Raw genomic sequence first — 24498 nt, forward strand, 5'->3', positions numbered from 1 at the left:
TTTTTAAAATGCCTGCTTTTCATTTCAAATGCAGTTTGTATTGGTAGAGATTAACCCACATAAACCAAAGCTCTCAGGAGTTCTCAACATTTTTGAAGAATTCAAAGCAGTCCTTAGACCATAATGTGTGAGAATCGCTGTACCAGGCAAACACTAACCAAATGAAAGCCTAGAGAGTGATATTAATGTCAGATCAACAGCCCGAAAGGGCAAACATATTAGAGATAAAGGCAGATCTTTCCACAGTGATAAAAAGATATAACCACCAAAACAAAATAAAATAACCCTGCGCATATATATGTGCCTAAAAGGCTTTGCTTAAAAGGTAGACAATACAAAAAATAGACCCGATCACATGGAAAAACTGCTAATGTCACAGACACGGGAGCAGATCTTACGTGCCTCTTGCAGAAATTGACAGAGGAAGCAGGTAGGAGGTCCCGTCAAGATGTGGACAAGAGCATTCAGAAGGCTGGCCCCCTAGAAAGCATTTTCAAAGCCCTGTCTCCACGGCCTGGAAACCGCACCTTCCCCCCAGGCACACGTGGAGCAGTGACTACTCGGGACCATTCCCACGCCCCAGAGGACATCCGAACAAGCAGAGAAGAACCAGTACAATATAGGGCATCATTCTCTGGCCCCTAGGCAACTCAATGAGAAAATCAACACATATGTTTGGAAATTAAGAAACAAGGAGTTAAAAAAGAAAAAAAAAAAAAAAAGCAATGGCAATAATTTATAAAATGTAATGGACTCAGTGATAAAAAAGTCTTTTAAAAAGGCACCAAACACAGTATTTGTGGGCACAGAAGGGCTGTTTGAAGTAGGATGTATAGGCTTTTGTATATTTGAAAAGAAGAAATAGTATAAATGAGCCCGGAGCCGCAGTCCTGTTCAAAATTACTGTTAACATAACTGCTTCCTGACTAGGATTGTTGATTGTGGCTAAAATAAACCAGAGTCCTTCCCAGGAAAATATAAAACGTCTGTAATTTTCAGGGCTTACTAGGTGTTCACACTGACGCCTTCCCAGCCCCAGCTCCGGATCCCTGCACAACCTCATCTCGGTCCGTTCGCCTCCTGACTCACTCTTCCCCCGGCCACAAAAGCCTTCTCTGGATTTCTCAAACTTGCAAGGCTCTCTCCAGCCTCCGAGACCTCACATGGGATGTCTGGCCACTCCCTGGAGGCGGCAACTGCCCGCTCCCCCTTCACTGGCCAACTTCGGCCCCTCCCAGAGACCTCAGCCACCATCTGGCCGTGGAACTCCGTGTCAGCTTGGCCACGGCCGCTGGACTCCTCCCTCACAGCTCTTACCACGATCAGAGAAAACACCCCGACGTGGGTGAGTACCTGCTTAATGTCCATCTCCCCCCAGCCAGAGAGTAAGTGCAGTTAAAAAAAAGGGGGGGAGGGATTTGGTTTTTAGGTGCTATTGCTACTTTTCACAATATAAAGAACCACGTTCGATAAATGAATAAATGCCGCCACCAATGTGCTCACTTCTCCTCCCCAAGAATGGCTGGACAACTCTCAGTTTAGATGCGGTAACTACTGTGGAACAATGCAGAAAGCACAGACGTGCATTTATAGACCCGTCTCCCTGAGTCTAAGGGAGTTACACAGGCAAAATGACAGGACTGACGAAGTAAGAAATTGGGCAATTCTGCACAACAGACAGCACTAACGTGATGGATGCTCAGGGCACTGCAGCAGTCGATGGCCTCCCCTACACAGCCCCTACCCTCCCTCAGCCTGCCTTCCCTTCTCATCTTCCAAGGCTCTCTGCACTCTGGGGATGTTGGCCTTCTCGCACATTCCTCAACCTTGCTGTGCTCCTCTCCACATCAAGGCCTTTGCATATGCTGTTCCCTCTGTTTGAAATGCTCTTCCCCTTAAATCTCAGTACCAATATCATTTCCTCAAGGAAGGCTTTCCCGAGTCTCAAACTCTGTCTGGCTCTCCTGTTGCGTGTTCCAGTGAGCACCCTGTACGTTGCTCACCGTGGTCTCCAACTGGGGATCTGTGTAGTGATCTGTCTGATCTCTGCCTCCCCCACTAGAACAAAAGCTCCAGGAGGGCAGAGGCTGTGTCTTTTACCACAGCTGGATGCGTGCCTTCCAGCACAGAGTTTAGCACATAACTGGCACTCCATGTTTGCTAAGCGAATGGAGGATGCACTAGGGAAGGAAAAATATTGATTTGGATTTAGGGCAAAGACCTTACTAGGTGTAATAGGAAAAAAAAGTTGATTTCATCTCAAACGTGCAAACATACGCACAAATGTGGACGGAAGAAAAGTGAGCTGCCCCTGGGGACTCTGCACATTAAGAGGATTCACGGTGCAGCCTCCGCCCCCAGGAGACCTCAGAGACAAGCACAGATGACCACAGGTCAGAGATGACTGAGCGCTGTTCCTCTAAAAGACGGCAGGTGGTCGGAGGCCTGGGGACGGAGGACCCCAAACTCCTGCCCACCCTCAGAATCTCGGAGATGAAGTAACTCACAAGCTTCTTTATGAACGAAGTGCAGGCATGAGAGCCCACTCCACTAATCCTACCAGTCGGCCAAGGCCACCGAATGAGATCCCAGCAAAGGAAACAAATCCGGATCAGCACAGCCACTTAGAGAAAACCACTTCCCCACCTGACACTTACATGCCTCTATTCCAAATTTGGGGGCGGGGGCGTAGGTTCCCACATCAATTCATAAAAGCCCACTTGACTGATAAAGTGCCTGATGCTACAGGGAAATGCTCGCCAAGTCTGGGCGCAGCTCTCCTGGGACACAGCTCTGGGCAGTGGATCAGATGTCACTCTTCTCACATGCCACCTGCCAAGCAGTCATGGGAACTCCCTACACCTCCGGCCATTTTACATTTCCTTGAAAGAAAAGCGGTTCCTGCCCGTCTTGCTTCCCTCAAAGGGCAGCTGTGTTTAGGTTCTGGGGGTGCGGGACCCAACAACATCGCTCCTACCACAGCCACTGCCTTACAGAGCTACAAGCTTGCAGGGCTGGGAGGCATCGCTCCAGCTGGTCCTCCAACCCCTCTGCTTGTCTAATGTGTGATCTCACCGCCGCGAAGGCCAAGTGGAAACGGGGCACTTATTAAATCACAGAGCACTGTCCCAGGACGAGGCTGAAAACCAAGTAAGTACTCTATAGCAACCCAGATTTGAACAGAAAGAGTCTTCTTAGAGTGGTGTTTCCCAAATGTCAGCTTTTCATATACCACCTTTAGAATTCTTTGCTGTGTTCATATTTCACCTGCACCATATATGCTTAATGTTTTCCTTTATATCAACTCACTATTATGCTTCTATAATAATATATTATTACATAAATACTATGCTTATTATGGTACATATTATGCTTATTTTTCTGCTTATACGATTTAATTGAATAAGGAAATTTTATATTGCTGTGAAATTACAGGTTTCAAATGTTAGTCATTTTTATTTCGTTGAAATATGCAACTATTAAAATGGAAAGTGTTTCTCAACATATTTTCGAAAATCACCTTGCCTAACACACTTTGGGAAATTCTGATCCTGGATACACCGCAAAAAGATTCCTTCACCAAACTGCCCACACGTTTATTTCATTAATACAAGACTAAATTCTATTATCAAAGTGCTAACTAAATAAACAGCTTGAGAGGCCTTCAGGTAGAGACTGACTGGGGCACCAGCAATGCAAACATCCTTCTGTGAAGCCTGCTTTGAAGAAGTCTCTTTGAGAAGAAGAGCTACAGACACCTGGAAGACTCAAAATACATTTGTTAGCATAAGGGCGGTTAACCAGAATTTACTGACAATTGATAAAAATACACCATTATTACTTATATTAGCTTCCTGTTGCTGTTCTAACAAATGATCACAAACTTAGGGGCTTAACACACATTCAAATTCATGTCTGTGTGAATTCCATGTATGTACCAAACTAAATTTGATTTTCTCCTGTAAATCTGTCTCGTGTCAGTTTGATTTCCAGTCCAGCTGGAAGGATCTTGAAGGACAGAGGAAAATCCTTCCTCCCCAACAGTATGCACCAGGTTTTCCAGGAGTCAAATATATGCATGTTCTGGAATAAAGTGTGATCTAAGACCCAGAAAAGAAACCCACTACCCGCCCCCCCCACCCCATACACACACTCATTCTCTTACAGTCCTGGAGATCAGAAGTCCAAAGTCAGTTTCACGGGACTGAAGTTAAGGTGTCCCTTCAGGGGCTCAGAACTCATTTTCTGGCCTTTTCCAGCTTCTAGAGCTGTGTTCCCTGTATCCCTTGGCTTGTGGCCCCTTCCTCCATCTTCAAAACCAGCAGAATAGCGCTTTTCAGTCACCACCTTTTCTTCTTCTGCCTCAAATCTCTCTGCCTCCCTTTTATAAGGACACTTGTGATCACATTTTGGGACCCAAAACACATAATCCCAGCATGATCTCCCTGTCTCAGTATCCTTAATTTATTATTAACACAACGACAAAGTACCTTCTGCCATAATAAGGTTGCCATTCACAGATTTCAGGGATCAAGACGTGCATATTTTTTGGGGGGGGGAGGGGGACTGTTATTGAGTCTACCACATTACTTTCTTAAATGTTCAACATGAAAATTTAGTTGAGGGGCCCTAACAGACCTTTACAATGGCAAGTCACTGATGTGTATATGAAATCTTTGGTCATCCATCTTATGTCCTTCAAGGACATTAGTTCATATTATCTAGCTCTGAAAGGATACACTGGTCTCCTCAATCTCAGTACAGACACTGTGAAGGCAGATGCCCTTCTTTGTCATTTTGGTGTCTTTCAGAAACAAGGAAGTGCTCAAAGATTAAGAGAAGAAGCATCAGAAGGACTGGGCCAAATTTGGGACATCTGCACATCAAAAGAATGATGAGGATTGGCACACATTAGCAAAGCTTCATGGAACAGTCTGTTCTTGGTGCTGTTTCTACCATCGGAACCACGCCTCTGTGGTCCTTCTTGGTGCTGACTTTAAGGCTTGGCCAATGCCAAAATGAGGTCTTAGGAACTACTATGTTAGTCAAGTCAATCCCAGTCATTTTCTTGTGTTAGTGTTCTTTTCAAAAGGCCCTGTCCTCTTGAGCATGAACTTTAAGGAATGGTTTGGTAAACCAGCACCATGACTCCCCATTCTGGAACGGCACCTAGGTAGTCTGACAAGAGCCCTTTGTGCCCAGGCATCCATACATTTCGGCTTGAACCGAAGGGCACTGAACTCTGTATTTCCATAAGGTGATCTCCTTGGCTCGGTTCCCCAACCCCCAGACCCGGGTACAGTTTAGGGTCTCCAGTACTGGGATTTTCATTTAACGGCTAATCCTTTTCCTCATGAGGCTTGGTCATCGGCATATGAACAGGGCAGTTACTGGTGTTGGTCTGGCCCTTTTTAAATCTATGTGAGAAGACTGGAACCCGAATTCTTAAATTGATGATAATCAGCTTTGTGGTTATGTCCTAAGTATAATGTATTTTGTTAGTAAGGTTTTGGTAGTTGATTCCAAAATAGCCAGCTGGCCATTATCTTAGCCTATTGTTTTTCTCATTTAATGAAAACCAAAAGACTAATTCAGTAGGTCAGTAATCAAATAGAGATATTTACAACAAAAGTGGCATCCTTCTCCAGTGTCCCTGGCTCCTCATTATACACTCAGGTCACAATAAAAATCCAGATGGGGCTGCCACCCTGTTCTCAATACCTACAGATATAATGGCCTTTTTGCTTTTGACAAAAGGAATAAAGGCTGATTGTAGTCTTGGCAGGGATATAATTTTTTATCCTCAGAGAGTCTCTCAGTCCCTATGAAGGAAAATGGCTGACTCTGCCCTATTTCTGAAGAGCAAATGTGCACATTAGAAAACCACCAGCATAACTGCAATCTCTCTGGGAGGCCACCACAGAGAAAACCAGCTTATTTTGGCAACTAAGTGGAAAAATACTCCTGTTTGCCTATGTACACATGTATGCAACCAGGGCTGGGATGGAGCTGAGGACTGGAGGTACCCGAGGAAGAAGGGAAAAGGATGGGGGGAAAACATGAGATCAGAACCCTGGCGAGGATGGTACATGTGTGTGTCTATGTAACTCTGAGTGTACGTCTGCGCACGTGAGTGGGATCTGTAGCTGCAATGCGGGCACGGGAGAGACAACACGAATGGAGAGCGCTCACATCCAATGGGGACACTGGTTCCCAAACTCGGCAGCACAATGAAACATCTGGGAAGCCTTAAAGATGCGGATGCTTGGGCCCCACCCCTGGAGACTCCAGTCTAACTGGTATAAGTAGGGTGGGGAGTGGAACAATGGTCCCTGGAAGGTGTCTACATTCCAGTCCCCGGAACCTGTAACTATGTTATAGTACATGGCCAAGAGGCATTAAGGTTGCTAACCAACTGACCTTAAAATGGGGAAATTATCCTAGATTATCTGGGTGGGCCAGATGGAATCACAAAGGTCCTTAAGAGCAGAAGAGGGAGACAGAAGTTAGAGGTCAGGGTGATGTGATTTAGCAAGGACTCAGTTCACTGGTGTTGGCTCTGAAGATGGAGGAGGGGGCCACAAGCAAGGAATGGAGGAAGCCCTCTAGAAGCTGGAAAAGGCAAGGAAATTAGTTCTCCCCTGGAGCCTCCAGAAAGGAATGCAGCCCTGCCCACACCTTGCTTTTTTTTTTTTTTTTTTAGCCCAGGTAGATCTGGGTCAGATTTCTGACCTCCAGAACTGTAAGATGATAAACGTGTGTTGTTTTTAAGCCCCTAAGTTTGTGGTAATTTGTTACAGCAATAAGAGAAATCTAAAAACTGGTATGGCTCGAGCTTCCAGAGTTTAAAAGCCCCCCCGGGTGATTCTAATGGGCAGCAAAGTATGATAACCACCAGACTCCAGGGAAGACAAGACAAGGACATGCTGGTAAGATTGCTTATGCTGGAAAGATGCATGGTGATCTCACCCGGGAAGTCAGCAAGTCACCCGCTAAAGAATGTACCATCCGTTCTTAGCCACCTACCCAGAAATGACTACACAGTGGCTTACCAAGGCACATCACAGGATGGGCATGCTTCACCATCCTGGTGGCTAGAATCCTTTCTAGTCTGACCGCTAAATTGGCTATATTTCCCTTAGAGAAAGAATAATTAGGGGCGCCTGGGTGGCTTAATCGGTTGAGCATCCAACTCTTGGTTTGGGCTCAGGTCGTGATCTCAGGGTCGTGGGATCGAGCCTGGGGTAGGCCTGGGCGCTCAGTGAGGAGCCTGCTTAAGATTCTCTCCCTCTCCCTCTGCCCCTCCCGCTCTCTAAAATAAATAAATTTTTTTTTAAAGAACAATTATACCTATGGTAAGCAGATTTTCTCTAGAGCTTAGTTTCTTACTAACACTCTCTCTAGGAAGGAACTGGCCAATCACTGAATTATACGCAAATATATAAATCAGGACATTCACGTTAGCACCATCAGGAAAAGGACTCAAATATCCTCCCCTCTGTGCTTGAACTAGTAATAACCACTATTAGCATTATAAAGAGAGAGGGTTTCTCCATTTGCTTTAGCAATCTACTTATAAATATATGAATTTATTTATTTATGATAAATGCAGTAGTGTTGGGGGAAGAAATGAACTCATTCTTTATGGAGATCGAAAAAAGAAATACTTGCTGTATAGTTCTGACAGGTGCAGCCCTGCTCTCAGAGTGAGCATCATCCATTCCCAGGGCTGCCGTGCTCACAGGTCTGTGGCCATTTTTCTTGAAAGCCATGCCACTGTGAGCCTCCATGGCACTATCACCAGAGCTAAAACCTTAGAACCTCCCACTTTTCTCTCCTTATGTTGTCTTCTTTAGAGAGGAAGGGCAAAGTGGTAGAAAAAGCAGTCACGAGAATCAGATGACCCGTGCTGGGATTTCGATGCTGTCACTTACACGTGATGTGACATTAGGAGGCCCCTCAGCCACTCTGAGCTCCATCGCTAGCAAGCAGGGCTAGCATCACCTTCATGATGCTGTGTACTGATTAAATGCAATGACACAGATGGAGACCCCCATCGTTTCTATGCTTTCACATGTCACCTCCACGTGTCAGAAACTTCTGACATCCCTTCTCGTTGGTCCTGTGCTCTCACTGAGCTCTGGTACCAAACCACCAACTGTCGACTCAACACTGCCACTCAGATGGCTCAGTGGCATCTCTAACTGGACATGTCCCAACTGGACTTGGGATCTCCACTCACAGACCACTGGCCCCCCCAGCCCCCCAACTGTCCACCACGGTACAAGCGCCATCAATCACCTGCCTCTGTTCTCTTCCTCTCCATTCCGACCACCGCGGGGCTCCTACCAGGCCCTGGCCCCTCGTACCACGTGCCACAAGCGTGGGAGCTTTTCATGTAGGCCCCCAACAAAGCTCTGTTTTCCCCAAGCCATCCTGCTGTGGTTTGCAAATTAATCTTGCTCCAACCGGATCTGTCACATCAAGTCCTGAACAGAGATCTTCAAGCACTTTTCTGCCCTGCAGTCTGGAATTTATGAGGGAAGAAGAGCCAGCTCCACTGGGCATGTGGATGACACAGGGTCCCCGCGGCCCGGAGCGCCACATACCAGTGTACAACGCTCTGAGCAATTTCACCCCATTATCACATAAAGGAAAAGCTCCTGGGACATGGCGCTCGTAAAACAAAGTATTTTTTAAAGCAGCGACAAAGGACTAGAAATTTCTTACCAAATTTCTTTACATAGTGTTCAGCTAACTATAATCTAAATCTGCCACAAAGCAACCTCAACTGCGTTGAACTGTAATAATCCATCGATGCTAAACCACTTTACATGTTTTGTAGTATTAAAATCATTTAACAAATATTCCCACCTTTAGTATTTACACCAAACGGCAAAAGTGATCAACCCCAGACATGTTCTTACCGTTTTGTTCATCTAGTTCATTCCCAATTTCCTTCCCCATCTGTTTCTGGCGACTTATGATAGAGGACAGGGCATCCAGGCCTGCATCCTGCTCTGAAAGAGAAAGTAAAAGAGGCCACTAAAAACCAAAGGAAAACAATTTCAAGTCCATACCCAGGCATGTAATACAGTTCAATATACTGTAAAAATAACACTTGAGGTCAGAAAAAGAGAAAAAAACAGTTAATATTAAAGAGAAAATAAAGAAAAAAATATTAAGTACCTACCTCATACCTTAAACTAAAACGATTTCCAGATAAATTAAAATTTTAAATATTACAAATGAAATAACAAAAGATTTGACTACATCAACGTTTTAAACTTCAATACATAAAGAGCATAGGCAGATCAGTAAGAAAAATATTCCAATTTTATAAATGGGCAAAGGATAGAGACATGAAGTTCACAAAAGAATACCAAAGGAAAAATAAATAAACGCCTTGACAGCGCTGATTTTTTAAAAATATCAATAAGGAACAATGATGAGATTTTTTTTTAGATTATCCTATTTGGAAGGATTGAAAAGCATGCTAATGCCCAGGGTTAACTAACGTGTGAAGGAGAAGCTCGTAAGCATTGTCACGGGAGGACAGGAAACATATCTTTCTACAGAGCAAATCGTGCCAACTTTTCATCTCTCAATTCCATGTGTACGAACGTAAGAAAACGTTCAGATGGTATGCATTGAAGTATTTACAAGGATATTCCCCGAAACATTTCCTAGGCTGGTTATCGGTTTATTGCCTCTCAGTCCCAAAGTCACCCTTTTTGGCTGTTCGGTGAAAACGCATCTGGATCCTCTAAGTATTTTTTCCTTTGCCAGCTCTGTCAATAGGCAGGACTGCAGAGACTCGGCCGAAGGATGGTGTTTGGCTTCTGAGCTACCGCCTGCTCCCTCGACAAGCTCCTGCAATGCTGCCAGCTACTCCTGCCCGCCCCCCGCTGAGTGTCCCGGGGCCCTGGTCGACCAGCAGTCCCTCCCTCGGAGCGGCCGGTAGGACTTGGGCTCGCCGGTCACTGAGTATCCTGCCTTATTCCTCTGCTCCCCTGCTAAGGTTAATAAAAATATTCCATTTTCCCTGTTCAAATCTCTTTTTCCTGATTGGACCCCAGAGGCATACAAGTATAGTAGTGGAAAATTGGAAACTATCTAATGCCCAAACACAGGGATCTGTTTAAAAACATATAGTATATTCATGAGTAAAACATTAGATAGCTATTAAAAATGATATCGTACATGAACATTTTGATGTTAAAAGAAGTTAATGATACGTAGGTCAGTTAAAAAGGAGGATACAGAACAATGTATAGGAAAATAGCATTTTTCTTTTAAAAATTGAAGATATATCACTTCGCTAGATTTTGAAAATTTAAAGGTAAAAGAATTCAAGTTACTCAAGAGCCTTTCTTTAAAATGTGATGTTATTTTCTTTGTTTCTGTTTTTGTTTTTCACTGGGCAGTCTCCGTGGGCTCCTTGAAGTTTTTTCTTCACTTTCAGGTGCACTGGGAAGAACGTTCTGGGACTGAGTCTAATGATAAGGACTCTTTCTACCCCAGCAATATGCCAGGTGAGGGCAACAAGCCACTCACAACTTCACTTGTTGATGGGGATTTTTAAATGACTGTGTCACAGAAAAGCATATCTACAAAAATCACGAAGGTCTTTTCTTACCCAAGAGCACAGTAACGTTTACTCCTTGTCTTTTTATGGAATTAAGCCATTACACCTAACTTGTTAATTCATCTGGAATTTATTTAAACTAACGGTGTGAGGTAAGGACCCCTCAGTAACATTTTTTTGACACTATGTACATTTTTAACTATACAAATGACCCGCTGTCTCCAGGGATTGTTCCAAGGGACCATTTCATAGCAAAATCACTTTATAATGAGGTCCTTTTGGTCTTTAGCAACAACCTTTTGGATGGCCTCCAACGTAAATCTATCGTCAACCTAGTGCTGCCATAGGATGGCCGACGTTACAGCAAAATTCCAAATGCATCCCAAGAATAATCTATATAAAGGATCAGGGGTCAAGGGTCAATGTGGGTTAAAAGGTAAAACAATTTAACAAGAGGAAAGGAGACTCCTCTACAGTTTACAATTAGGAGAAGAATCATGAATGCTCCGAAGTTGCTTTATCTGGTAGAGACATAGATTATGAATGGAAATACCGATACTACTGCACTCTCTTCTCTGCACCTTGACTCACTGTCTGACTTGACTACCAAAAGGTTATCTCGCTGATGCAAAACAGAACAAGGGTCAAAAATTCTGTGCCACTCAGCTCATTTCTGTAAGATCCTGGTACCTCCTCACTATGGTAAAGTGCTACGATAAGTTTCCATTCCATAATCCAAAGACACAGAGGGTCCAACTAACAGAGATGCTGTGTATGTATTAATAATCATACTGATGACCTGAGCTTCTCCAGGCTTACAATGGCATTTCTAAGGGGATGCAGTGCGGTCACCCGAGAGACAATGAGCAAGAGAAAATGCTGCTACTCACAGAGACAGAAACAATAAAGACCCACGCAATTATGCAGAGCCATGCGAAACTACGCTCATGGCACACTCGTAGCTCATTACCCCTAGTCTGCCCTCCAACACATAACCCCCGTCACTATGATATAATCATTTGCAACATACCACACTCTATCAATCGTCTGTCAGTATTATAATGGTGTTGATTTTTAAGAATGGATGAGCATCATGCTACCCAGAATAATGGCCCCTTGGAGATGTCCACATCCCAATCCCTAGAACCTGAGATTATGAGACCTTACATGGCAAAAGTAACTCTGCAGATGTGATTGAGGCTAAGGAATTTGAGATGGGAGAGTGTTCTGGATGATCCAGGTGGGCCCAGTGTAATCGTGAGTCCTTCAAAACAGAGACTCTTTCCCAGCTGCAGTCAGAGGGAGACTCGAAGAGGGTCAGGAGATGCAAGTTTCTGGCTTTGAACACTGAAGGGGACTGAGAGCCAAGGGATGTGGGGGGCCTCGAGAAGCCAGAAAAGGTGAGGGAACAAATTCTTCCCTGGAGCCTCCAGAAAGGAACCAGCCCTGCCAACACCTTGATCTTGGCCCAGGAAGAGCTGTATTGAACTTCTGACCTGTGGAACAGTAAGATAATAAACTTGCACAAACTTCCCTATGTTTGTGCAAATTTATTGCTGCAGCAACGGAAAACTAATACAATCACTGTTTTTGAAATTCCCTTTGGAATAATTAGGTGTTTGGATCCTTCCTATCTTTAGACATTCTGAAAAACCATCCTCTAACTGAACATCATGTAATTGTGGGAGGACTATCTGGTGGCTCTAGATCAGAGAGGGACAATCATCATAACGTGTTCTTGCCAAAAATAACAAACTTGATTCTGATCAAGCCACAAAATCTAACTACCAATTTAGAGAAAATATGTGTGGCAGAGGAATATGTTAAACAATATATGGGATTACAAATAGCAAGTCTAGATAGTGGGAAAATACAGGGCGAATGACCCTGCTTCTTCAACGGAGAAACTGCAAAGGGAAAAAGAGAGAGTTGGCAAAAGTACCTATCTATTAAAGAAACTTGAGGGACATGTCAATCAGTTGTAATGTATAGGCCACATTCAGATCCTGAATCGAATGAACTAAAAAAAAAATCCATCGTGGGCAATCTGGGAGATTTGAACACTGGATATTTAATCAAATATTAAGGAATTCCTGTTAACTTATTAAGGGTGATAATGGCATTGCGGTTATATTTAAAAAAACAATCCTTTTCTTTTATAAACATACTTCAGAGCTATATTCCAGAATATCCACCATTGAAATGATAGGACATCTAGGATTTGCTTCAAAAATAACCCCGGGGATGGGCAGGATGGGGAGGTAGATAGAGAGATGAAACGAGACTGGTTAGGAGGTGGTAACGGTTGAAGCAACCGCTGGGTAAAACGGGATCGTTATCTTACTCTCTCTACCTACAGTTTTGAAACTGTCCACAGCAAAAAGTTGGCGACATTTTAACAAATAAAGAAAACCAGGGGACATTCCTAAGAGCTGCAACCTCAGGCCCCTGACCGCGTACATGACAAGGGCCCCAACGGCTGGAGCTGTGTCTTCTTTTCCTGTATTTTTGCCCCAGTTCTGAGCCCAAGTGGTGGTACAGAGCATGCTTAATACATACGCTTCAATCAAGGAACGACCACAGAGGGCCCACTAGGCTTGCACAAGAACGCACCTCAGACTCTGCTGGACACAGGGGAGGGCTTGTGGGCAATACTAGATAGCCCTCTGAGTTTAGATCATAAGGAAAAGTAGCTGATGCTGTATGAGTTAGGGCCCGGACAGAAGCAATGGGAAGAATTCTCACATTTGACACAAGGAGGAGCTCTCCCTGGATAAGGGGAAGTAAGGGACAGATGAGGACAGCTGGATCTGCTGGATAAAGTTAATTACTCCATTGGGAAAACTCCCAGAGCAAGTCCTAAGAGTGGATGTTTCTATTTTTGTTTGCGTTTTAAGATCTGAGGAAAGGAATCCTGGTGTAGGTGACAGCTACCGGAAAGGGTATCTTCCAAGAAAGTTGTCTGTGAAGTTATGGTTGCCAGGGTTCAAAGATGAGCTGCCCAGCTTTGCCAGTCTGGCAGGCCACTTTCCCTGCTGCTATTTCACGTGACAACCTGGAGGGACCTAAGAACACAGAAGTCCAGAACGAGTGCCCAACTTTCTGCTAGAATCCAGAATCGTGGTACGAAGAGACGGCATTAAAACCCTATCTACAGAGAGTCCCTGAGTAAAGGTAGAAGGGTACTTCATACCTCCTCCACAGTCTGCCATCCGACTCAGAGGCAAGGGTCTAACCAAAAAGTCACCCTCCTTTGCTGTATCTCAGGGATTTTCGAGGTGATTCGGTTAATGTCAGCCCCTCACCCATCTTCTGCCTAATGCCCATCGGTACCTCAAATTACAGCTTCAGCACAGAAGTCAGAGCTGGGGCTAACTGGTTGTCATGAGGCTTCGTTTCTAGGTTAGAAAAGGAAAGCATTCATTGCCTTGAGCCTGAGTTCTACCAATGAACTGTTATTTTAGGATGATTTTCAAAGTGTTTTCTAAGGGTCAACAAAAGTACAGAAAAGCTAACAGATTCCATGGGCGAAAGGAAGTTAGACATGACCCTTCATGGTCCCTTATTTCTTCCAGTGCAGGACCTGGCAATGAAGGAAAACCATGGCAACCTCAGCCCATCCCCAAGATTCTTCAGGCAGAGAAAAGACTAATAAGGGTTTAATGTCAATATGGCTTCCATTTGTGTGTGTGTGTGCTTATCCTTGAAAAACAGCTCGCTGGGAAAGCGAAGAGGAGTACAGCATTTCAGAACACCAAGGTAAGGGGAGAAGAAGAAAATGGCCTGAATGCACCCAGCTACTGTCCCCCACTCCTCCATCTGCCCGTCCCGTCCCCACCCCTCCACACACCCCAAAGGTCGGTGGGGCCTTCAAAGGGCGGGCATCTCAATAAGGATGCTCTCTGCTTTGGAGGCTCGACACAAAAACCTGCAGGTGGCATCCTCTCACACCTGACCTACCCCAGTCTCTGCATGCAGCGCCCTCTCAGTGATGGGGATACTTCTCCTGACTGAAAGCAGCTTTTCTGGGCAAAAAAAAAAGGGCAACAATGCTAGAAAATTCATTACTCTTAGTGAGCGAGACACGCCTTTCAGGAACCGTGAGTCCGGAAGGATAAAGCCCTATAGGTGAATTGCTGTGCACAGTGCTCTGTGTGGTTCATTTTGCTTCAGACACAATAATGGGAGAAGTACATACAATTAAAGAGATAAGGGAGGCACAGAGGTCCATTTACTAGATAATTCCACTGTGAACAGGGAGTTCAAGACAGAATTAGACTTCTGCTTCTGGCCAAGAGCGAGTGACAGGGACCTGATTTACTTCTGGCCCGAAACAACTGAAAAAACAACTGGAAAAAAAAACAAAAACACAAAACCACAGGCAAAATATATAAAACAACAGTTTCAAGAGAGACACGGACATCAGGAAACGAAGGACAGTGCTCCCCGAGGGATAGGAAACAACTGAGATGAGCTCTAGGGCTGCTCCCAAATATTGCCCAGGGTGGGGGTGGGGGGTGCCCAGAGGGAGCCCAGCCCTGCACTGAGAAGCATCAAATAGGTCAAGGAGGGGAGAGTACACAGGGCACAGCACAGAGGAAAGGGCTGCATACACAAGAATCTCTGAAGGTGTGCACGGGGTCCACCTTGAGGCGTCAGTTGGGTGTCCACTAACCAGGACACGTGCATAAGGGAAAGAACCACCTGCAAGCCAGAGGGAATGACCCTCTGAGCTCAAACTGGGTTGGACATAGTTCCTATTCTCACCAACAAGGTTGCCTCATGATTTACGGGGCATCAGGGTGCTCAGAATACTTTTAGCTCTGTAGCGGGCTAGACCACCTCTACACTGGAGCCAGCAAACATTTTCTATGAAGGGCCAGACAGTAAACATTTGGGGCTCTGTGGTTCATATGGTCCCCAGTGCAGCTTTCAACTCTGCTGCTGCAGCAGGAAAGCATCCATAGGTAAGACAAAAATAAGTGAGCATGGTTGTGCTCCCACAGAACTTTATTTGACTTTTATATAATTTTTACAAGTCACGAAATTGCCTTCTTCTATTTTTCAGCCACTTAAAAATGGAAGAACTGTTTTTAGCTTGCAGCCCACTACAAAAACAGGTGGTGGATAAGATGTGGCCCACAGGTCGTGGTTTGCTGACTCCTCCTCTAAAATAAACACTGCTCTGGTTCACCTTACAAAATAATACCCAAATAACTGCAACCCACCCCCCCAAAAATCTCAAGAATATTTCTAGAAATACAAAAACATCTAGTACCAAAAAAAGAAAAATTCACACCTGGCTTCCAAATGAATGTTCCCCGGCTAAGGTTAGAAACAAGGTAAGGACGTCTGCTCTCACAATTTCTAGTCAACGTTGTACTGGATATTGTAGCAAATGCAATAGGGCAAGAAAAAGAAATAAAAGGCATCCAGATTGAAATGACGAAGCAAAACCACAATAATTAAAAGAAAAAGAATGTCAGAGTGGATCCAAAAAACAAGCATCAACTACATGTTGTCTACAAGAGCCCCACTTTAAATATAAAGGCACATATAGATTAAAAGTAAATGGATGGAGAAAGACAAATTGTACTAACACTCATCAAAAGAAAACAGGAGTAGCTATATTAATTTCAGACAGAGCAGACCTCAAAGCAAGTAAAGTTATCTGGGACAAAGAGAATCATTACCTAAATATAAGGTGGTTGATTCCCGGAAGACACAACAATCTTTAATGTGTACATGCCTAAACAACAGAGTATCAAACGACATGGGGCAAAAACCGATAGAATTGCAAGGAGAAATAGATAAATCCATTATTACGGTTGAGATTTAACATCCCTCTATCAGAAATGGACAGATTCAGCAGGCAGGAAAATCAGTAAGGACTAGGTTAAACTCACCATCACTCTCAATCAACTGGCTATAATGGACATCTACAGATTATTTCATCCAACAGAAGCAGAATACATATACTTCTCAAGCTTACATGGAATATTCACCAAGATAAACCACATTCTGGGCCACAAAACATACACTGACAAATGTTTAAAAACAGAAATCATACAACGTCTGCTCTCAAACTACAATGGAATTAAATTAGAAATCAGTAACAGAAAGATAACTGGAAAACACCCAAATATGTGGAGATTAAACAACATACTTCTAAATAACACATGATCAAAAAGAAATCTTAAGGTAACTTTAAGAATACTTTGCAGTAAATGAATATGAAAACAAAACTAAATTTACCAGATATGACAAAAGTAGTACATAGAGTGAAATTTATAGCATTGACTGCATATGTGAGAACAGAAGAGCGGTCTAAGATCAAGAGTCTTCTCCACATTTCAGAAAACTAGAAAAAGACCAAATCAGGGGCGCCTGGGTGGCTCAGTCCGTTAAGTGTCTGCCTTCAGCTCAGGTCATGATCCCAGGGTCCTGGGACCCAGCCCCGCGTTGGGCTCCCTGCTCGCCGGGAGCCTGCTTCTCCTCCTCCTCCCCACTTGTCCTCTCTCTTGCTCACTCTCTCTTAAATAAATAAAATCTTTTCTTAAGAAAGAGCAAATTAAATCCAAAGTAAGCAGAATAATAAGAGAAATCAATGAAATTTAAATAAGAAATCAACAGAGTAAAATCAATGAAACCAGAAAGATAATAAAACCAGTAAGCCTCTAACCAAGCTAACTAAAAAAAAAAAAAAAAAAAGAACACAAATGACTAATCAGAAATGAAAAAAGTGGACACCACTACAGATCTAATTGACATCAAAAGGATAATAAAGAAATATTATGAACAACTTTATGCCCACAGATTTGACTACCTAGACGAAATGGCCCAATTTCTAGAAAGACACAAGCTGTCAACATTCACGCAAGAAGAAACTGACAATCTGAATAGGTCTGTTATCTATTAAAGAAATTGAATTAACAATAACCTCCCAAAACAGAAAACACCAGGCCCAAATGGATTCACTGGTGAATTCTTTTTTTTTTCTTTAAAGATTTTATTTATTTATTTGACAGAGAGAGACACAGCGAGAGAGGGAACACAAGCAGGGGGAGCGGGAGAGGGAGAAGCAGGCTCCCTGCTGAGCAGGGAGCCCCACACGGGGCTCGATCCCAGGACCCTGGGACCACAACCCGAGCTGCAGGCAGACGCTTAACAACTGAGCCACCCAGGCGCCCCTCACTGGTGAATTCTACCAAACATCGAAGGAAGAAATTGTACCAATTCTCTACGATCTCTTTCAGAGGACAGAAGCAAAGAGGATACTTCCTAAGCCATTTTCTGAGGCCACCACTGTCCTATCCCAAAACTAGACAAAGACATTAAAGAAAAGAAAAACACAGACCAGTAGCACTCATGTTAATAGACACAAAAATCGTCAAAAAATATATTAGCAAATCAAATCCAACGATACATAATACACCACAAGCAGTGAGATTTATCCTAGGTATGTATGCCGGGTCCAACATTCAAATTAATCAATTAATGTAACCCATCATATTCACAGGCCAAAAAGGAAAAATCATATGATCCTATCACTAGATGCAGAAAGAATTCTTGACAAAATCCAACATTCATTCGTGATTAAAAACTCACAGTGAACTAGGAATGGAGGAGAGTTTCCTCAACTTGATAAAGAATACCTACAAAATCCCCAGAACTAACATCACACTTGATGGTGTGAAACCTGAAGCTTTCCCACTAAGATCAGGTACAAGGAAAGGACATCCTCTCCCAACACTCCTTTCCAACATTGTCCTGGAAGTTCTAGATGCGATTAGATGAGACAAGACAAGATGAAAAAACAGGTACAAATTGGGAAGAAAGAAAGAAAACTTTGTTTGGAGATGACATGATCACGTAATGGGGAAGATCCAAAAGGACTAACAAAAATCTCCTGAAACTAATAAGCGATTATAACAAGGTTGCAGGATACAAGATTAATATACAAAAGGCATTCACTTGACTATAAACCAGCAACCAATGGGTGTAATTTGAAATTAAAAACACAATACCATTTATATTAGCATCCCTCAAAATGAAGTATTTAGGTCTAATCTAACAAAATATGTACAAGATCTATATGAGGAAAATTGTAAACTGATGAATGGAATCAAAAAAGAACTAAAAGAGGGCGCCTGGGTGGCTCAGTTGGGTAAGCGACTGCCTTCGGCTCAGGTCATGATCCTGGAGTCCTGAGATCGAGTCCCGCATCGGGCTTCCTGCTCAGCAGGGAGTCTGCTTCTCCCTCTGACCTTCCCCCGTCTCATGCTCTCTCTATCTCATTCTCTCTCTCAAATAAATAAATAAAATCTTTAAAGAAAAAAAAAAGAACTAAAAGAGAGATATTCCATGGATGTGGACAGAAAGACTCAGTTTGTCAAGACATCAGTTTTCCCCCCACTTTATAGACCTAATGCAACCTCAGTCAAGATCCCAGCAGGTTATTTTGTGGATATTGACAAACGGACTCTAAAATGTATATGGAGAGGCAAAAGACTCAAAATAGCCTACACAATATTGCAGGAGAACAAAAGTAGAACACTGACACTACCTGACCTCAAGAGTTACTCTAAAGCTACAGTAATTAAGACACTGTGGTACGGATGAAAGAACAAACAGATCAATAGAACAGAACGGACTGCCCGGAAATGGACCCACATAAATATAGTAATGATCTCTGACAAAGCAGCAAAGGTAAAACAATGGAGCAAAGACAGTCTTTTCAACAAACGGTGCTGGAACAACTAGACATTCACATGCAAAAGAACCTTCAACTATATTTTGCTCTGTACCTAAAACTGCTCTAAAAAAAAGAAAAAAGAAAGTCCTATGGACTTTACAAAAAAGCCCTTAACAAATTAGTGAGTTTAGCAAGGTTGCGTGATCCAAGATCAATATACATAAATCAGTTGTACTTTTATACACTGGCGACAATCAGAAGTAGAAATTTTAAAATACCATTAATAAGAGAATAAAAACCATGAAATACTTAGGAATAAATCTGAAAAAAAACGTACAGGACATGCACAGTGTCATACATATGTCAAAACTTATTGAATCATACATTTTAAATATGTGCTATTTATGACATGTCAAGTATATCTCAGTAAAACTGTTTTTAAAAGGAATTAGAAAGAATAACATATCTGTAATACACGAAAACCATGTACAAAAACGGGAACATGAAAAATGTCTATGACACACGTTAAATAAAAAAAAGTAAAAGCTATGGCATTACCTATATCATGATCTCACTGATGTAAAAATATGTGTGTTTACATGTGTGTATGTGTGTAGAAAAAAAGCCCGAGGAAACACAGCTTGGTCTGTTTACAGTTTGAGACTGGAGAACCAATAAGGAGAGCTTTCCCCATTACGCAACCCTGTATTGTTTGAACCTTCCATAACCAATCATGCACTACTTCTGCAATTTAAAAAAGAGAAGAACGTAAAAAACCAATTAGGCTTAAAAGCCACTGGACAAGATAAACTCGAAGGTAAAAGCCAAATGGATTTATTTTGTAGAAGAAAAAGGTGGGAGCGTTGTGTTTGAAGGAGTCCCATCATGGAGTAAAGGGAGGGAGGCACACACCTCAGATTCGCGCGGCTGTATGAGAATCGGAGCCGTGTGAGTGAGTGCGTGATGGATGAATGGGAGCTGTGAGCCGCCCCCCCCCCCCCCCCATGGAGAATCACGACGTCCATGGGCCACCTGGATGGATGACACCATCTATGAGAATCGGAGCTGTGTGAGTGCCGCCCCCCCCCCACCATGGAGAATCACGACGTCCATGGGCCACCTGGATGGATGACACCATCTGTCTACATGCCTCAGGACGTGAGGCACAAAATCACCAAGAGTTTTATTATTTATTTATTTAAAGATTTTATGTATTCATCTGAGACACAGAGATACAGAGAGAGAGCATGAGCAGGGGGAGAGGCAGGGGGAGAGGGAGAAGCAGGCTCCCCGCTGAGCCAGGAGCCCGATGCGGGACTCGATCCCGGGACCCCGGGATCATGACCTGAGCTGAAGGCAGATGCTTCACCATCTGAGCCACTCAGGCGCCCCTCACCAAGAGTTTTAAAGGACCAATGGCTTTCCCTATGATCTTCAATGGGTGTAAGGAACACTCAAGGCTGCAGTAAATATCTGACAAAGGCCCACACTCTTGGGGGGTTCAGTACCTTGGATAATTTTCTGCTGCTGTTGCCGGATTTCATCAAAACCCAAACCTCTGGTCTCTTCCGGCTCCTCAAAGAGCCAAGGGTTGGGGACTCCTCGCTTAGCCCCTCCAGTCATCAGGCTGGACCTAGGAACAAGATTAAATGCGTTACATAACTCAAAAAATATAGCTCTGCTGCAAATTACTCCCACAAGTGCAGAGGTGGCCAGCCTCATATGCTTTGAAAATTCAATTCAACCACAATTTACTGCAATCTTAGTTTATGCCAGCATCTGTGCTCAGTGCTGGAAGAGGTACGAGGATGAATGAGGCACAGGCCTGGTCCCCTGGAGACTTACAGCCTGTTAAGGAGACTAGAGCAGCGCATAATACCCTTACTAATCTTCCAAGATACATTCGAGTCAATAATCATAAATGAGGGTCTTAAATTTCAAAAACATAAGGCCAAACAGAAGTAGCCTTTTTATTAGGACAAAGTCTGTCTCACAAGCCATGTGACACCAAAGGCACATATATTATTTCTCAACAAGATATAATGTTGTGACCACAGATTACGGCATTTAAAAATGACCACAGAATTTTTATTAAGGGGGTTGGGTTGCATACAGATAGAAACACATACAGGGTTTCAAATCCAATCTCACAAATATAATGTGGCACTCACAACATAATAAACAAATTCCGAATTATCAGTCTTAATCTTTACTCGCCCTAGTAGCCCACACACGCCTTCTGCACCACACATACTGGCCTCCTTGCTGTCGCAGGAACAGAAAACACACGTTTTCTGCCTCGGTCCACAGGACTTTCATCTCAAGTATCTCCTTTCCTGTCCCCACCTGCCCATATTCTGTCTAAGCCTCAAGGACTATCTTGTTCAAGAAACCATCTCTGGCCATTTCAACCCACAAATGAACAGTCATTCATTTGGGAGTCTGGTTCATGGGATTCACAGAAAATGATGGTGACATAACCATAGTGGCGGTCAAAACAGTGGTTACACATAGCAAGCACACGCAGTTGAGTGCAGCTCCGGACGATGTGCGTGCATTCGTTCACCTCTCCATCACTCTAGCACTTTGCACAGTTCTCGTATTGCCTGGAAATAACTGCTACCCTGTTGTTGAACCTTTTATGTAGGTAAGCCTCATGTCTACGAGATAGAAGGCAGGAACCAAAAGTCACCCTCGGTTGGACTCTACGCTGCTCCCCAACCCAGAGCAAGCAGCTGTCAACACAGGTTCAAATCCTGGCCCCACCACCTACCAGCAAATCTGGACAGCAAATTCTACCTCCGAGGGCTGCTGGGGAGTAAATAAAATAATCCATTTAACCAACAAACATTTATTCGGTACTTAGTATGTGGTAGGCATTGTTCTCATTCGTGGGAATGAGGAAAAAATGGAATATAGGACAAAGACCAAAATCTCTGTCCTGACAAGGTATGCGTTTTTGTTACAGGTGCTGCTTCTATTCTGGTGGTGGCAGGTGGGCGGGAGACCAGGTGTGAAATGTGTAGAAAGCATTCAATGCAGTTCTTGGAAGATAAGAGACATTCAACAAATGTCAACTAGCCTCATTCTATCACTTAACGCACTGCATACACAGGGCACAATACTATACGTTCACTACACTGCATACACTAGGCAAATACTATGCTTTAATAAGTGAGTATACCCCCAAAGGGCTGTATCAACTTCATTTTTAGTCGAGCACTCTGGAACCTACAGAAGAAGATGCTACGTGGGGTGCCTGGGTGGCTCAGTCGTTAGGCATCTGCCTTTGGCTCAGGTCATGATCCCAGGGTCCTGGGATCGAGCCCCGCATCGGGTTCCCTGCTCAGCGGGGAGTCTGCTTCTCCCTCTCCCACTCCCCCTGCTTGTGCTCCCTCTCTTGCTGTATCTCTCTCTGTCAAATAAACAAATTAAATCTTCAAAAAAAAAAGAAAGAAGAAGAAGATGCTACGTTTCGAGAAAGAAACCCTTAGGAACAAGACTCCTTAGACTAAGATTTTAAACACAGGGCTGCCCTCTCTACTCAAGGGCACGAATGTGCCAAACAGAAGCACAACTTGCTTCCACCTTGTCAAAATGGCAGATGTATTTCTTTAAAGCCTTACTTTACTTCATGGGCCCCAAGGATCTCAGACATCAAGATGCCGGATTTATTCCCTAGAATAATCATACAGTCTCACCTAACTCTGAAGATGGGGGGACGAAAGCATCAGAGAAGGGAAAGGAAGAGCGAGTTGACAAAGCACATTCCTTGACTCTACCACTTCCTTGCAAGCACCACTCTGGTTCAAAATAGGACTCCTATGGGAGGTTGTGTATGGACCGCTGAAAAAAGCAAGTGCTAAAGACCAGTGCAATGGGGGGCGCCTGGGTGGCTCAGTTGGTTAAGCGTCTGCCTTCGGCTCGGGTCATGATCCCAGGGTCCTGGGATCGAGACCCGCACCGGGTTCCCTGCTCAGCGGGGAGCCTGCTTCTCCCTCTCCCTCTGCCTGCCGCTTCTCCTGCTTGTGCTGTCTCTTTCTCTTTCTCTGTGTCAGATAAATAAATAAAATCTTTAAAAAAATAAAATAAAACACACATTAAAAAAAAAAAAGACCAGTGCAACGGGTCAGAGGTACATAGGGTAGCCTCAGCAGTGCATCTGTCACCAGCTATGAGCAGATACCCACTCAAATTAGTACACCGCACCTGCGCAGTCAACATTGTCCCTCCAAAGTTAAAGCTGGACTGTCCCACTGGTGGCTCTTGCCACACCAAGAGCACATTTTTACAAACTACTGAAGGAGAAAATAAAACAGATGTAATAAAACTGATTGAGCAATCTCAAAAACAACAAATGAGAACTACAGCCTTTAACTATATCTACATATATATTTAACACATATTAGAGAATACGGTACAATGTGGACACAGTTTAATATTAACATCAAACACACATGAGCCAACAGACATACAGGAAAGATTTCCCGGGCTGAAGGCAGAGCTGTGAAGGCCCTAAGCACTGGAAGAACGGTTTTGGTCTCACTCACATAGTTCAATATAAGAGCAATAGTAAGCTAAGCTGTGATTGGCCAAAGTAGACCAAAGTGAAAGTCCTTCCCTGATGCCTCTCTCCTTGCATGGAAGTTAAAAGTTCGAAGTTTGGCAGTTCAAGCTGAACTTCATCTATCTCTCCCCTTGGTGTTTATACTTTGTTGATGCCCCAACTCCAGTGGGAAACTCAGCAATGGATATGTCTTTACCTACAAGAGCACGTAAGATCAAAGGCATCAGCGTACGCGGAAGACTTGATTTTCTTTCCGTTAGGTTTTATATTCAAGCTAATATTTGGAATGATGCCTGTTATTACTCAGCACTCTCCTAGCTAAGAAGGAAAACACAAAAGACTTTAAGGACATGATTCCTGCTTTCACAGAGTTTACCATCAAATTGAAAAGAGGAACTAACCACACACGAATGAATTGTTAACCAGAAGACCACACAGCTAGCCCTGTATCACTGGCCATTCCAACAACCTCTTCAGCTCTGTTCTTCCCACCCATAAAACAGGCAAACTAAGTAGGTCGATGATGTCCAACCTGCTTTCTGGCCCAACTCTGGAGGAAGTTCCTCATTATGAGTTCCTCATTAATAGGGGAAGACTCACTTTGGGAGGGGGGGTAGCAGGCGTTCTTTATAATCCTGCTGATGACTT

General features: G+C 43.6%; 1 protein-coding gene across 1 annotated transcript in view; it reads right to left on the reverse strand.

Annotated features, from left to right (window-relative positions):
- The window catches only part of STX8 (syntaxin 8), a 257019-nt gene that overhangs the window by 181220 nt on the left and 51301 nt on the right, over window positions 1-24498 (reverse strand). Inside the window, exons 5-6 of the mRNA XM_027567767.1 lie at window positions 20792-20916; window positions 8928-9020 (exon numbers count right to left, since the gene is read on the reverse strand). Of these exons, the coding sequence (XP_027423568.1) occupies window positions 8928-9020; window positions 20792-20916 (218 nt within the window). The remainder of the gene's footprint in view (window positions 1-8927; window positions 9021-20791; window positions 20917-24498) is intronic.

Source organism: Zalophus californianus, chromosome 16 (assembly GCF_009762305.2).
Source record: "Zalophus californianus isolate mZalCal1 chromosome 16, mZalCal1.pri.v2, whole genome shotgun sequence".
Classification (NCBI taxonomy): domain Eukaryota; kingdom Metazoa; phylum Chordata; class Mammalia; order Carnivora; family Otariidae; genus Zalophus; species Zalophus californianus.